This window comes from Artemia sp. Qi Xiang Cuo, chromosome 4 (genome assembly GCF_049724085.1).
Source record: "Artemia sp. Qi Xiang Cuo chromosome 4, ASM4972408v1, whole genome shotgun sequence".
NCBI classification, from domain to species: domain Eukaryota; kingdom Metazoa; phylum Arthropoda; class Branchiopoda; order Anostraca; family Artemiidae; genus Artemia; species Artemia sp. Qi Xiang Cuo.
In genome coordinates, this window is record NC_142797.1 from 79,005,883 (window position 1) to 79,022,884 (window position 17,002).

Below are 17,002 nucleotides of genomic sequence, written 5' to 3' on the forward strand. Positions count from 1 at the left end.
TTGACAGTAGTTAAAGCAGAAAACACAAATTAGGGATAAATACTGGGTGCGCTCTAAATTCTAGTCAGTTAATGGGTTTAAAATATTTCTGTTCTAAGACCTCCGATAAGAAGTGTTGGTAAATTCTTAGTAATGCAAGTCCGGAAAGAACCAAAACGTACTTACCGTGGCCTACCGTGGCTCACCTTGAGTACAATTTGGGTTCGATGTCATCAGATATAGGTAATAACGTATTCCATCAGTAATGATGATTGGTTTCTGGAACATGCCCATGTTTAAACTCCCAATATATGTTACAACAACAGTAGTCAATTTTACTAAAACGGTCAGGGCTCACATTTCCACAGAGGGAATAAGGCTTATCTATGTTTATCTATAAGGTTTGGCGATGTCATAGAAACTGGAACGTTTCAATGGACAGCAAATAGATTTTCCAATTACTCCTCCCTGTGTTACCGGCCATTTAGCCTTGGAGAGGGTGTTTCTGGTGTATTTGTTTTTATTCTTTAGATTTATCGTTGAATAAATATGTTTACCTATCTTTATCTAGGAAAACCTGTTAATGCGCAAAATTTATTTGTTTTAACGCTCTGTATAAAAAAACAAGGATACAAGGGACAAATTGTACTCCCTGAAAAGATACTACGAATTACGCATATTCTGGTTAAAATTTGATACCAGCTTGGGGTGGGGATTTCGTAGTTTGATCTAAAGTAAAAAAGGATCTAAAGTAAAGATGATCTAAAGTAAAAGCACTAAAGTAAAAAAGAAACCAAAAGCGAAGGAATTTTCGGCATGTAAATCGATTGGGAGAAGAAGAACAGGAGAAAACAAAAATTGGTGATGACTTCGAGAAATATAAAAAAGAAAACAGAAGACTCGTGGAGTCTTCTGTTTTCAGAAGACCCCCTCCCTCAGACCCCTATAAGAACAGGAGAAACGAAAATTGCTGATAACTTTGAGAAATATAAAAAAGAAAACAGAAGACTCGTGGAAAAAAAACATGTTCGAAGCATCTAACCTCAATCAAAATGAAAAAAAGATGCAGCTATTAAAAGCCAAATATTGAAAAAAAGCTAAACGAAAAAAATCATATTGAATATACATAATTATGTCTGAGTTCAATTACGATTAATACTATCAATCATGGACTCTAATTTTTCTGTGTAATAAATATTCTAATTTATAGTAATCTACAATAAAATAATAAAATTTGATGTGTAAATAATATGAAGCCTGAAAGGCTATACAGTTAGATATAATACATTTTTATTGTAAACATTTTGTTGTTTATTTAGTATATTTTTAATTTGTTTTTAATTTATATTAATTAATGTATATTTACATTCATATTATGCCTATTTTTTTATTTTATTGTGTCTAGACATAACAGTATGGGCCTAAGACATAAAATCGCAAAAACAAATCATGCAAAGATAGTAGTGACAGCCGTGACAGGGGTAATATTTTCACGAAATTCTTACTTATTGTTCTTCACGTAGGCTAAGTTTGACCAAGGGGACAAATTGGTTTGGACTAGAGGGGCAGTTGCCTCCTTATCTCCCCTCCCCACAGACCAAGTTTTCTCCTCAATTTTTGTCAAACCTCTCCAATGGTTCCACCCCAAAAACTTTTGTGAGTTATATTTATGATGGTGATAATATTATTTTTTTTTAGAATGTTATATGCCTTGGTATCCATTAGTTACCGATTGCCTATTGCTCAATTTGGCATAATACTGCCACCTATTAAATCTTCGGTTGTTCAACCCACTTCGGGGTTTTAATTGTTGAATGAGTTTGCCTCCTCCAGGGATCTTTTGAATATATAGAAATGAGTTTGCCATATTGCGTCTTTCTTTGGCATGAAAAATGTAGAAACAAAATAATCCACCCGAGGATTGCAAATCCCAGTAGTATTGCGAATTAAAAGAAAAGAGTCATGGAAGCACGTATATGTTTTTTTTTAGTGAAAGCTATTAGGGAGGGGGAGATGGCTGCCGCCATAAACTAGCAGGCTCATTTGTGGCAAAATAGTAAGATTTTGAGGGACTTGGCCCTCCTCTGAGAACGTGTCTGGTTCTGCGTATCACATATCAGTGAAATAGTTCTTGGCTATTGATTAAGTAAGAAATAAAAAAAACTATAGTTTTATTATTAAAACGAACAGAAATCATTCCGTATATGAGGAGGGCTGCCCCTTCCTCATGCCTCTTTACGCTGAAGTCTTACGGTTCCTTAGAAATGCTTCTCATTTAAATTTAACGGCCCTTGTGCTTCAAGAATTGCTCTTAAAGAATTAGGACAAAAAGTCAAACTTAACTCGAAGAGCAAGAGATGAGGAAGGGACAGATCACTCAAATACGAAATAATTTATGTTTCTTATAGGTTATAATTTGTTCCTCACTTTCAGTTGAAAAAAATAACGACTCATATGTATACAATAAACAAATTACATAATTTACAGCCCTTTTCGTAGGGACTTCGGGGTTCATGTCATTCCCAGGGTCATAGTAATTAGACCTTTCAACTATACTGCACCATATGGCTATCCCAGAGTTCTGATCGGATGCCATTGTCGATAAAAGGCGTGTGGCAGAGGGTCTATTTGCCTTCCAATCTGGTTGTTCACTAAAAAGGCACTAGAACTTTTAATTTCTGCTCAAACGAGTCTCTTCCGGTCTCCTAAGATCATTAGTTCAATACGATCACCCCTTGGAAAAAACTAAGAAGTAGACACGCATCTGTGATGTTTCTCTAGGCAAAACAGCAAAATTTCACAGTTTTGTAGATTGAAACTTGAAACCTCTACAGTAGAGTCCTCTAATACCCTGAATCTGACGGTGTGATTTTCATTAAGATCACTTGACGTTTTGGGGGTGTTTCCTCCCTTTTTTAAAAATCGAGAAATTTTTTCAGAGTCATAGCTTTTGATGGGTAAGATTCAGCATAATGAATTTTACGTATTTGGAATCAATATAAAAGCCAATGTTTTATGTATAAATTGCTATCAAAATTATCTTTTTAGGGTTTTGGTTACTATTGAGCCAAGTTGCTCCTTACTTACAGTTTGTACCACGAACTGTTTGATAAAATTATAATAAAAATGTTATCTAAATCGGTTGTTTGTTTATAACCCGCATGATTGGTTTGAATTGGGCTGCAATACTGATTTGAAGCTAAGCAGGGGAGCCAAAAATCAAGGGAGGGGGCAAGTTTTTTTTTATGAAGATATGAAAATGTATTTCAAAATCTATGGGGCGGGGAAAATTTAATTCTTTTTAGATTTTTTTTCAGATGATGTTGACAAAAATGCTTTGTTTACTATCTAGGGGGGTAACCCCCCTTCTCACCTCAAATACTTCCTCTGAAACAAAGGAGTCATGACCGGACGCAGGAAGTCTTTTTTGAAAGAAATGTGTTTTGAGGGAGGGACAAATTTTCCACGAAGATATTGGTGTGTCAACTAATTCTAAAATCTTGGAAATTTACGAGACCTGATTCTCAGGCCTCCCTTGAGTTCGTGCTGGGTACTGCGATCACATATTAATTTAATAGTCTTTGATTATAATATGTTTATATTATTAGTCATGAAACTAACTATAGTTTTATTATTATTAACAAAACTAACACATTACCTAAATCTGTTCAACTGCTTTTAAGTCAGCCAATTGCTTGTACAGCTGCTTATTGTTGCGGCATCTAGTTTAATAGAAGAAAACCAAGAAGGGTCCACAATGCCTTGCAGAAAAATTTAAACAGATTTTGTACAAGTTAGACCTCGATCTTGGGTTTACTGAATGAATTATATATTTAAATACAGCTATAAAAAAAGGGATAAAACCATTGTTACAAATCGTTTTTATATTTACTATATATAGGTGCACTTAAAACAAAAAATTAAACTTCAGAAAAAAGTATATATAAATATGCAACTGACTTTCAGAGATCATTCTTTGCATTGCTGAATAAATTATAACTTTAAATGCATTAAAAAAAAATAATAAGGTACATATTTCTGGTGTTGGCAATGGTTATGTACAAATTTAAGGATGTTAACTCAATGGATAATGCAGCATTGTTTTCACTTGGGAGTTTCATTTAATGCAGAACTTCGCTTTGGTCAAGCGGGTAGCTACTGGAAAAATGGTAGCTTTTTGTAGGGGCATCATCTTGGATTCTCACGATGGTAGATTGACAGGTTCATCTTTTTGCGCGCTAATTTTGTTTTCTAAAGGGAAACATTATATTTAACTAAGAAATTTTTGGAGGCTCTAAAATGAAAAATCATTTGGGATAGAGACAGTCACTTAAATCTTTCGGCCTCGATTGATTTGCATTGAAATATAATAGGTAAGATCCTAACTTGTATGAACAAAGAGTATGTGAGGTTCACAAATTTTCAAAATCAACGATATCGCCCTTTTCTTTTTCGAGCCTCTCTTTGGAGACCTGTTTCCACCGTCTTTAATAAAAGGAAAAACGTCTATTAACAAAGTTACTAACAATTGTGTTTCCACGAGCTAATATAAAATTGTTCCTATCAATGGCTAATAAAATTCTCTAAGGATTAACGACCTTTCATCAAAAGAGGGGAATGTTGCATTTTGTCGTTACCCCTATAATTTGGCCAAACAAAATTGGAATCACTTGATATAGAAGCGAGGTAGATAGGAAAATAAACAAGTGCGCCATCCACAGTTGTTTGAAACTGCTACCCAAAGCTGCTTGGTAAAAAATACTAAAGGAGAACATCGGACCTGCCCCGTTTTGATACAAGGCACTAAACTCAAGACGCTATTTGAGAAAATTGTTGATTGATTTTGAGGGAACAGAAAACATGTAAATTTTTCTTTACAGTTTTCTACTACATTTTTATGCTTTTTTTTTTTAAGTTTGAAACGCTATTGAGAATATTTGTACGTGTACAAAAGCTCTTATTATAAATTTTTCGCCCAAGTAGAATGTTCTTGCAATTTTTTAGCGACAAAATTGTGCTATTTAACAATACTGTTTCCACAAGGTAACAGAACATTGTTGTTGTTAACAAGAAGAGAAGTGGAAGCAGGTTTTAGATGATAAAGTTAAAATCAATAGTAACATTTAATAGTAAGATTGCCTAGAAATAACGGATGACACATTTCAATAACTAGGGTAAAAGACCTCTTTTTGGGAAAGACCACTTTCCTTTGGCATTCCGGAAAAATAGAGATGGGTTTTCAGACTGCCCCTATTTTACTACAGTATGACACAATGCAAGTGTAGACCCAATCCACCTCTCACTAGAGCCAGCCAAATGGGAGTAATTTGTCATCATAATTTCAATATGTGGTCTTTTTTTTACAAGCAATTAAAATGAAAAAATTAGATTTAATATTTGTGATTTATACAATAAATATCAAGTTATAAAAGTTACATTTTTTTAAAATCAGAAGACAATCAGCTTTGTATTAATATGTGAATAAAACTGGAACACTGAAAGGATATATACATCAAAATAGGCTAATTGGTATTTCCAAAAAGAGCTGCTTCTAGGCAAGTCAGTAACTAATAATTTCAAGTGTTTGCTCTTAAATAATTTAAATAATAGCCATATTGTTGCATTGCTTATATTTTCAGCTATAAAATTCTTCTCGACTTCTATTTGGTAACAAGATGTGAGGGTTTGAGTTTAAATAATTTTGCTCAATTGGATACTGTTTTTTTACCCAATCTTTTATTTATGCTTTCATTTTAGGCGCAATACAACCACAGCATTTTCAATCCTTTTTTATACGACTCCTCTTTCTGCGAAGAAAATCAAAGTGAATCAGTGTGTAGTTATTCAAATCAGAGTGACCCGGAATTTAATCCAAACATGCCAATGGATGACATTGTTCTAACTGAACCTTTTCCAACAATGTCAAAGCAGGTCGCTATATGTAAGTCCAAGTATTTTTCATTAAATCATTAAGTGTCAAGCCAAGGGTAGTGGCGTTGTAGCCAGGATTCTGATTTGATCTAACTCATCTCAAATTGTCTTGACCAGATTATGCTTACCCTCCTCCCTCGTACCCTAAATAAAAACAATAAAAAGTAGTGGAAAAATTAGAGAAATGAAAATTCGAAATTTCCCAATAAAAGCCAAACAAGATTGTTGTGTAAGATAACTATAATATATATATATATATATATATATATATATATATATATATATACATATATATACATATATATATATATATATATATATATATATATATATATATATATATATATATATATATATATATATATATATATATATACTATCTTTATATGTGAGTAATAATTGTGTATGTATATATTTATTCTATTTTTCGAAAACAGCTCCATATGTTTTTCAGAAAAATTGGTATCTAGGGATATTTTCGCATAAAAAAAAAACAAACAATCTAGACAGGTTGGAAGTCAGAGACAAATCTTTAAGAGCCAGAATTTTGGTTTTTGCAAATGACGTCATGTATTATGTTAGTACATCATCTAAGCATTCTCTCATGAATCATGTATGGCATCATATAAGTATTTTCTTATCTGATGTCATACATAGCATAAACAAAATTGTCGAGTTTCTAACGCAACAGTTATTTATGTAATATAATGTCTGTTGGAAGTCCCAAAAACAAAAATTTGCAATTGGAGTTACTATAAATGATGATTCTTTGGAATCAACACCTGAACTAACGTGTCAAAAATGAAGAGCAAAGACACAGGCGGTTGGAATATATGCGAAAATGACATTTAGAGCGTGTTAAAAATGAAAATTAAGAGAAAAGACACGCGCAGTTAGAAGACATGCGACGACGAACAAGTGAGTGAGTCAAATATTAAAATGAAGAGCAGCGAGTCAAGAAAAATCAAACTGGACAGTGAGAATCAAAACGTGTCAAAATTGGAAATGATAGTGATCATGATTGGGTTTGGGATTTGGGCATAGATTAGGTAATCGATGCCTATCGGACCTTTGTTTAAAAAAAACAATGATTTAGCTACATCTAATTCATAATGACTAAAAATAAGACGGTGTGCGACGAACCAAAAAAATTGAAAATAATAGCAATGATGATTGAGTTATAGATTTTTACAAGGTTAAGGACATCAATAGATAGATAGATAGATAGATTTGTTTTCCATATACCAGTAAGATAATTACATAACAATCTACAAATTCCCACAAAGGCTCCATGGCCTGTAGGAGGGGGATTATGAAAGGATCAAATAAACATTAAACATTTAAACGCTTAAGATTTAAACAATATAAACATAACATTAATATTTAAACATATAAACATAAGCATTTGAACTTTTAATATGTAAAGCATTTGCTTACTAAAACGAAAAAAAAAAAGAAAAAAAAAAAAAAAAAAAAAAAAAGGAGAGTTCACTAAATAAGCTTTACCAAACTACAGTGAATCACAACATCTATATATAAAAAAAAAAATAAAAATAAAAATAAAAAAAAAATAATTAAATGAAAAAAACTATTGGCAGCAGGCAAAAGTAAAGAAAATTAATCACATGAAAAAAAATATTTTTTTTACTAGTCTTTTGAAGAGGCCAAACGAGTGGCATTCTCGAGCCGAATCGGGAAGTATGTTCCATGTCAAATGACACGCAACAAGAGGATTAAAATCGGATCTTATTGTTGGTGTATGGGGAATTTGGATATTTAAAGAACTACGGAGTTGATAATTTGACTGATCAGAAACAAAAGAAGACGTAAACCTAAGGGACCTAGGAATATCACCATGGAGCTGAAGAAAAGCAAAAGACGCACAGGAAAGAATATAAAGTTTTTTAATATCAAGTAACGGTTTAGTTGCCGAACGATTTACATCCTGGATAAGATTTATAGCTTTATCATAGGTATTCGAAAGCGGTTTGAGAAAAGAAGGGAAAGTAGACACCCATATGACTGAACAATAGGAAACATAAGAATGAATTAAGCTATGAAATAGGATTCTTAGAATTGGCCCTGGAAAGATATGTTTTAGTTTCCTTAGAATACCGAGGTTTCTGCATACCTTCATTTTAATCAAATCAATATGGTGTTTAAAAGATAAATTTTCATCTAGGAATACCTAGGAAAAGTACAAAACCATCCTTTGGTCTACTAATAAAGCCTTTGGATATATGAATTTCAGATAATTGAGGACAAGCCTGGGATATACGAGAAAAAACTAAAAAACTAGTTTTAGAAACATTTAAGAGCAAAAGAGTTAGCATCAAACCAAATTGAAACTCTCTCAAAGAGGTCCACTAACTTTGTACGAACCTCATCCTCTGTTCTCCCAGAAGTAATAAGGGTGGTATCATCGGCAAAAGTAACAAGAGAATCCGAGGTATGCAAACTATAGTTGCGGGTAAGGGAGACTGTTGGATGACATAGACGACAGCAATAAAGAGGATTTTTATTTCTAACTGCAAAAATTAGGTTATTTATATAAATTAAAAACAGTGCCGGCCCTAAAACTGACCCTTGAGGGACCCCCTGGTCAACACTTGATGGTGAGCGAAAGAGTGGATCAACAGAAATTATTCTACCAGATAAGAAAGACTTGAACCAATAAAACGCACTACCTCTTACGCCAAAATGAGAAAGTATAAATAGAAGAACACTGTGGGTTAAAGAATCAAAGGCTTTACAAACATCCAGAAACAAAGCAGCAGGAATCAAATGGGAATCTATGGCAGAGTGAAGATAATTCAGTAAAACTGCACAAGCATGCTCAGTCGAATGATTTGCTCGAAAATCAAATTGAAAATCGTGAAAAAAATCTTTAGAAGTAAGAAAATTATTAAGACGAGAAAGCATCGCCTTCTCAAATATTTTGCTAAACACAGACAACAAAGAAATTGGCCGATAGTTGGCTGGATCATTTCGTGTCCCCCCCTATATAATATGATGACTCGAGCACGCTTGTGACTACTCGGGAAAATACCATGCTGAAAGGAGAGGTTAATAAGTTTTGTTAAGGGATAAATAATGGAAGGAAGTATGAACTTAATTACTTTAGTAGGAATATTATCAGGGCCAGACGACGAACAATTTTTCAATTCCATAACAATTTTAGCTATTTCTTTCTCCGTCGCTGGTTCCAAAAACATTGACTTCATACAAGGTGGCCCAAGATAAGACCTGAAGTTGGATCCTGAAGGAGAAGAACCAACAGCCGAAGCGGTCCTTTTACCAATATTCGCAAAATATGAAGTAAATGCATCTTGAACATTCAGTTCACCTTCGATGATTTTGCCATCGAGATCCAAAAAAGAAGGGGTTGATGGAGACTGAAAAGAGGGCCTAAGCACAGAATTTATAACCTGCCAAGTTTTTCGTATATCTTTACCACAATCTGAAAAACAATTAAAATAATACTGGGACTTGGCCTTCGACACACAGAATTATAAATATTCCTATAAATTTTAAATCACTGAAAGCAAATAGCTTTCATTGAAGGGCTAGCAGACTTAAAGGCCCTCCAGAGACTATTTTTTCTCCTACAACTCTTAAGGAGACCAGGGGTCATCTAAGGATTTAGAGGAAAAGCATTCTTAGACTTACGATGAGAAGGTGAAACAGACCAAATATCAAGATCAGCATCTATAATAAACTCATAAAAAATATCAAATAAATTACCAAAATCAGAATCACTCTCAAAACCACACCAATAAATTTTTGCCAATCTTCACCTAAGAAGCATCAATTCCACTTCACCAAACCTAAAAGGCCTCTTACCAGACTCACTAGTCCTCTCAAGGGTCAGTTTATCAAAACAGTATCTAGAGTAAACAGCGAAATGTTCAGAAATGTCGCTCAATAAAACATAATTTTGGATCAAAGTAGACGTACAGAAAATAATGTCAATCAGAGATAACGTACTCTCTGCTATGCGAGATGGGATACATACAGAAGGTAAAGTACCTGCGGCAAGCATGGACGACAGAAAATCCAAAGACACAGACGACTTTACATCCTAAAAGTTTACATCAAGCTCCTCACTAATAATCAACCCGGTTCACGGTCTTAGGGTTGCCTCAAGTGCATCATTTAGATTGCTCGGAAACCATGAGCAGAAACAGCTGAGATAAAGAAAAAGAATAACAATATTAATGTCCCTGCCTCCACATTTAATATCAACGAAAAGTGACTCAAAGTATACCTACCATACCTTTGAAAATCAAAAATATGGACTGGATAAATCGTTGGTAGAAAAAGAAGTTTTTGTCCCACCACCTGAACAATTAAAAGAAACAAAGGTTCGGCGATATGTATTTCGTAATGACAAAAAGACAAGCCGAGGCAAAGGTTAAAGGTCCAATAAAAAAACGTAATTTAATGCGATCATTATTTAAGGGGGTACCATGGTAGCTTTACTTTTTGGAATAAAACCATGTTTCAGCTAACTTAGTTCTAGGGATTACTTTTAATGACCTTTTTTTTATAATAAGGCTTACCTTGCTTAATTTTCTAAGATGATAGATGACATACCGTACCTCACAGGATTGCAAACATCTTTTCTATTCATTATTTTTCTAGTACTCTAGTTTAACTGAAAGATGAGTATTTTTACAGTATGTTAGGAACAGGATGTCAAGATATATCTTGGAAAACCATAAGTATAGGTCTTGACAAATAAACACGAAAGAGGGGTGTTAACCTTCCCTCTTAGGCTTGTCTTTGAACAGAATTGCTGGGGAACCATCGGCTAGCCTTTTCTACGATAACTTGCTTTTTTGAAGATCGACTTAAACATGCAAGTTTAATATTTTATTTGTTTATTAAGTAAAAAAAAACAGTATGGATAAAAAACAATAAATACTTCAATTTGAAGACAGAGTTAGGTAAAGGAGGAAGGGGAATCGAATTGAGGCAAACAAGAGCATTTGATATTGGTTGTATCTGACTACGTTTCTAAAAATCTGATTAGTTGGAAAAAAAATTAATCTTCTTATAGGGCAATGGATTTTCTTGAAATTCGAAACATTTTGGGTTAAGTTGAATAAAACATTCTGGATGTATTGTGCTTATGTTGGTAACGTATTATGTTTATTTTTGGATGTATTATGTCTGTAAAGTTTTATACAAAGCAGCATTAGAACGGTTTCTCAAGCAACTGAATTTTATTTAATACGAAACGCCTAAGTCTTACAAAGAAAAGGAAACAATTAGCACATTTATTCCATTTTTTCGAACCTTTTCATTCCCTTTTAGTCCTCTAGTACAGGTATTTTTTCTTTGCTCTTACGGTAATTCTCCCTTTCATTTTTTTACGAAGCAAGCTTATATACGTCTTTTCCATATCTTGACAATCCCCTCGTAATGTGAGGTATATAGTGAGCTGTTGAACGGTGCCCGAGCTAAGCTTATTCTGGCAGAATCATATTTATTAATATTAATAATGTTTTTAAGATTTGTCCGATGCTGCAAATTAGGCAACTCATTATTTTCCAGGAATAGTATTTTGGTGGACTTCGTAGCCTTGATTGAATCAGTGGTTATAAATAAGTCTTGTTTGCCAATTCAGGGTGACACCTCGAGTGTGCCACCTCGAATAAAATAAAATTGCTGTCGAATTCAGGCACAATCATCCACTTTTGCCAAAAAAAAGAAGAAAAGGATATCTTGAGGGTAGATCATTTAATAGTCATTATGGATGTACTATACTAGGCCCAGTTAGTATTTTTGGGGCCACTAGAATGAAATATTTATTATCATTATTTGTTCTATTATATTCTTAAATTAATATAGGGAGTGTTAAACTTGTATATATACTTACATTTATTATATTTGGTAAGGAAGATAGTCAAGACCTTAGAATTTTTGTAACTTCGGTTCTACTCTGCAGGAACTACGCCAACTAGTAATTATTAATTCCTTTCAGAAACAAAATTTCAATTTTATCCAGAATTGGGGGGAGAGGTCAAGATGCAAAAATCATTATAAGGAGCAATGGCAACAGCAAATCTCCCATCACGTTTTTTAACCGTTTTTAATAAATAATTACTTATTTATTTATGCCCTACGACTTGTTATGCCTCAGAGAGACATTGTTCCCCTCCCCCTTCCAAACGGTGTCTCTCTTCTGCATTTAAGACTAAAATTACTTATAGGTAGGGAAGAAAATTACACATTGATTTCCTTATTTTGAATGACCATAAAAGAGAAAAAGAACGTCATTGATGGTGTTAGTTTTAATTCGAATTTCCATGGAAACCAAACACCATAAAGCTTTCTTTATTATGCTCTGCGGAGCTTTATGAGTATACGAGTGTAACCTTTTATAAGGATAGCCTTCCCCCAGAAAGCTTATGTGGTAATTTCGAGGTGACCTACTCATGTATTGATTTCTATCGTCGGTACCTTGATTAAAAAATAATTATACAAAGTCTGTTTTTCGTAGGTGCATACATAAACATATATTTTAGGGGTGTAGCGAGAATGAAGGAGTGGGACAGGAAGAATAGTTGGCATCCTATATTTTTACCCCCACCCCCTTCCAAATCATAGGTTTCGAAATATAATTTCGAAACTTACGTTTGGTAACCTATTATTTGGTATTTTCATTGAAAAGTACCTTTTTTGGTATTTTCATTGACGAAAATAAGGACAAAAACCAAATACCCCCTAGATTTTGAAAAATACATTTTGCTTCTCTTCACCACCCCCAATTAATTTGATTTGAAGTCCCTGAGGCGAGGGGGGGAGTTAGAATTGTTTAAACAAAAACAATACAAAAGTGAGTAAAAGATCAGAATTACAGAAGAAAGCTTAAAAATCTCAGGATATCCGTAGGGGCACGGGTCAAAACCTTCCCCCACCCTGGGCGTATTTGTTCTTTCTTTAATTATTGCTGCCCGGCCTGTTCAGCTTCCAGAACGATTTTTGAATTAGAAAAATGCGTTTTATGCAGACTTAAACATCGATGATGGGTTTTAAAATGGCTATACCGTCAATGTAAAATCATAACACCCAGGAAGTATAAAAATTAATTTTCAGTTATAAGCACCATACATGACTATTGGCCCTGTTGCATCGATTCGTCAAGCCTGAAATAAAGTTGTCATTCTTCTTATTATTAATTTGTTGTTGTTTAAAGAACTAAAGTAAGCATCATTTTCATAGTACATTCCAAATTTAAACTACCTTTGCTCCACGCTTGAAAAGAAAAAGTTTCTTTTGCTTTTAGATGACCAGAATGTAACAAGAATCAGGGGGTGTGGATTGAGAGAGGAGATTTGTCCCGCTATATTTTTGCTCCTCCCTCTAGATTTTGAAAAATGTATTTATTTTATATCTTCGTCAAAAGAAAGTTTTGAGGCAAACGAATCCCAAAAAATTTATGGTGGGGGAGGAGAAGGGTAGAGTGTAAGGGGGCTTTCCCGAGGGATGGTATCTAAAATCCCTACAAAAAATTATTTTACTCCATCGAATCTTAGTTTTTCCTTAGAGTTTGTTGTTCAGATCCATCTTGATTGGATTTTCCTTTATCACTCCTCTGTCTGCAGACATAGATTTAGAAGAAAAATTATACATTTTAAATTTATAAGATAATTTATTCGTAAATTCACATAACAAAAGAATATGACACAAGACATTAATCCTCACCAAGCTCAATGGCCTGAAAAAAGTGGGGCGGGCAGAGGGATGAAAAATTATTTTAACCAGTGGCGGATCCAGGGGGTGAGGCCCCCCCCCCGTATCGTAGAAGTAGTGTAATTTACTTAATTAATTAAATTTTGCGTTAACTAAACTTGCTCCTAACGCAAGTTTGCGCCTAACCTATTTTGCGCCCCCCCCTAAAAAAATCCTGGATCCGCCCCTGATTTTAACACTAAATCAAAAACCAAAAAGAAATAAAAATAAAACAGTTAAGAAAATTGAACGAACACAGAGATAGATATTTATCTTCAGAAAGGCTTCACGGCCTACAAAAGTATAAAATATGCACAGTTTAGATCACTGTCGTTCAATTCTTCCAGGGAGAGGAACTTTAGACCAATTTCAGGGGGGAGTTCTCTAAGAGCAGGCATACCTACACATATTGATGTACCAGGTCCAACAGCGGGTGGAGGGGGTCAGAACTATAATGTAAACACTGGTCTTTGCATAAAAATTCCATAAAAATTTGAGGGTATTTATCATTTTCTAATTAACTTTTAAGAAGAGGGAAATCATTGGTGCAAAATAGTGCTGTGCTGATGCTATAGAAAAAATGATGAATTATTGCATAATTCACAAGAAACTGACACTACATTATCAATATTAGAGTATTAATAAGCTCGTCTATAAATTATGTATACCGGTGGTACTGTTCCGAAAGGCCAACTGTTCTAAAAGATTTCATGACGCTCCAAAAGCAATATCATCTGCCAGTGCTCATGTTTCCTCATTAACAATTCATATTCAACTACCTCTTCTTTTTGGGCTGTGATGCTACTGATAATTTTCTGCTATAAATAGGACAATGACGCAAACTACAAAAGGAAAAAAAGGGGGGTGCAGGAGAGCTTATTTCTCCCATTATATTTTAATGTCCCCCCCCCTCATTTATTTTCAAAAAGGAAAAGATAAATCCGAAAACAAAATATCACATGTTAGGTTTAATAGGTCTTGCTTATAATTTAATTGCTTTTTTGGACCTATTGGAAGATAACAGAAGTACGTTCAGTAGAGCAACATGTTTATTATTTTGGTTTCAGGAACCCCAATTCAAAAATACCTAGGGGGGAAGGCAAGGATTTTTTTTCTTATATTTTTACGTGAAGAAACAAAAATTCTTGCTTCCAAAATCTAGAAGAAGGGGGAGGGGGGACAATTAGCATCCCCGATTAGTTTATAACAATTTTGCCTCAACAGTCTTCTCGAGCCACGGAGATCTCCATCTCAATACTTCAGGCTCCTAGGGCTATCCAAGTTGCTATTTTAGTAGTAAATGTTGCAATCAAAACGCCTGTAAAAAGAAAGAAGTCGGTTAGAACGGAAAAACGGCTGATGACTTTCAAGCGTCCAAGGGAAAGGCATAAATTCCTGTGAAGGCACATTTTGGATCGATTCCTTGACTAGGCAAGGATTCGTGCCCCCCAGTTGGCATGACCATTAAGTGAAAGTACGTCAAAATATTGAGGTGTCGTTTCAGTTTAGGCTAGTCTCTTTCACTCTGTTTTCAGGATAGTTTTTCCTCTTGTTTCAAACCACAGTTCATATAATTATCCAGTAAGCTTATCGCAGATCATTTCTGGTCTTCGTTCTCGGTGCGAACAAAAAGCTCCTCCCACTTTTTTCTGCATTAGCGGGTTAGTCTGTTTCCGATTGTTTCCAAACAAAGTGCATTATTCGTAATAGCGGGTTTGCACTTGTTTCCGATTAGATCACAGTCTGACTTGTCTACCCGTGAAAAGATCTGATGCCGCCTATGTTTCTATCTGCAAAAACGTTCTCTGGAGCACTCGCACCTTGGTCCGGGTTTTTATAATGGGGGATATAGGGAAAGATCATACTGGATGATTATATAAACTGTGTTTCAAACCCTAAATTGTTTTTGGATAAGGAAGTCATTATGCAGCGTTCTTCTTTCTTTCGAGGAAGATGAAGCAATGTCTCAAGCCTCAACTACCTTGTTACTTTCCATAGAAGTAATAAAAACTAAGATAGCTTTATGTATCATCATCAAGAATTTCTAATAACGAAACTCAAACATTTCTGTTTATATTGGATGTGCCATCGTAACTTAAAGAACCTTTTCCCGCTTTAATATCTCAGTATTTTCTATAACCTTGAACAATTGCCTATTAAGAGCCTACTTCAGTGGCAAAGAATGGATAGTTTGACTGATAAGAAAAAACAAATTCTTAGTTTTCCTTGAAGCAGCCCAAAATATTTTGACTGAAAAAGATAGCTCCACTTGTAAGCTGATGTTAATTCTAGAAGAGAAAAAACAATAACCTAATTTAGCTTATAAGACGAAAATAAAGAATAATATTTTGAATTCCTGTGTTTTCGCAACCAAAAATTTTGTGTATGAAAGACAATAGTGGTGAAAACCGAAAAAAAAAAAAATCAAAATATGTGTTTCCATAGAAATTAACGAAATATTTTTGTTTAAGTAGATAGGGGCTGGAGCTTTATGTTGGAGAAATATTATCTGCCTTTTAAAGAAGCCTTAACTATAGTTACCAATCTAGAATAGGGACTGTTCACATTGCTTGTGTCATAGATGAACACCATGAACCGTAAATGTCCCCCTCCAACTTTTTGAATTTTATATCTGAAGAATTTTCAGAAGTTAATTGACCTCATTATTCAACATACATAATTTAAATATGACGAAAAGTAATAACTAAATAAGACAAATCGGAAATTACTGTGGTGGATGGCTTCAATTACAACTAATTCGCCAACTTTGGTATTGTTGGAATATATTCGTGATCTTGAATGTTTGTTTATAGTAATTTCTTCCCAATATTTTCTTGTCATAGCTACTTCTTACCTCTTAGTGAACTCAAAATAAAAGATAAAAAAAGACTAAAATGTCACATTTTAATCTCCAACAAACAACAATTATGATATAATAAATGTCATAAAACATAGAATCCACAAAATATTTTTTTTTTCTTGAAAGTGCTCTTACTTTGTATATCAGCTTACACAAACTCGATTTCATGTTTTCGTGCTAATATCTGGAAAGAGTGACATCAAACATCTGTCTGAGCTGCAAATTTATTTACAACCATTTTCAACTGGATATTTTTTATATATTCTATTTATCATTGTTTTGAGTTTATTTATTCCATTTTCCTCCATCGAAAGACTTAATTTCCTGTTTATTTATTTTTATTTCTTAATTTATTTTTACATTATATGGCAGATCATGTTGTTTTATTTTTTAATTTGCTTTCCACTTTACCGGCATACTACATATATTTTTTGACAAGAACGTTAAAATTTGTGCGCTGCTTATTTCATACACAAAAACCCTAAAACATTT

At 33.9% G+C, this 17,002-nt stretch overlaps 1 protein-coding gene across 7 annotated transcripts in view; it reads left to right on the forward strand.

The window, feature by feature from the left end:
• Window positions 1–17,002, forward strand: part of LOC148953471 (ETS homologous factor-like) — a 75,356-nt gene that overhangs the window by 20,083 nt on the left and 38,271 nt on the right. For all 7 annotated transcript variants that reach the window (XR_016141644.1, XM_089087698.1, XM_089087699.1 and 4 more), the window contains exon 3: window positions 5,737–5,920. Coding sequence is in view for 6 of the 7 variants with exons in the window: in XM_089087698.1 (XP_088943824.1) it covers window positions 5,737–5,920 (184 nt within the window). In the remaining variant the exon portion in view is untranslated. The remainder of the gene's footprint in view (window positions 1–5,736; window positions 5,921–17,002) is intronic.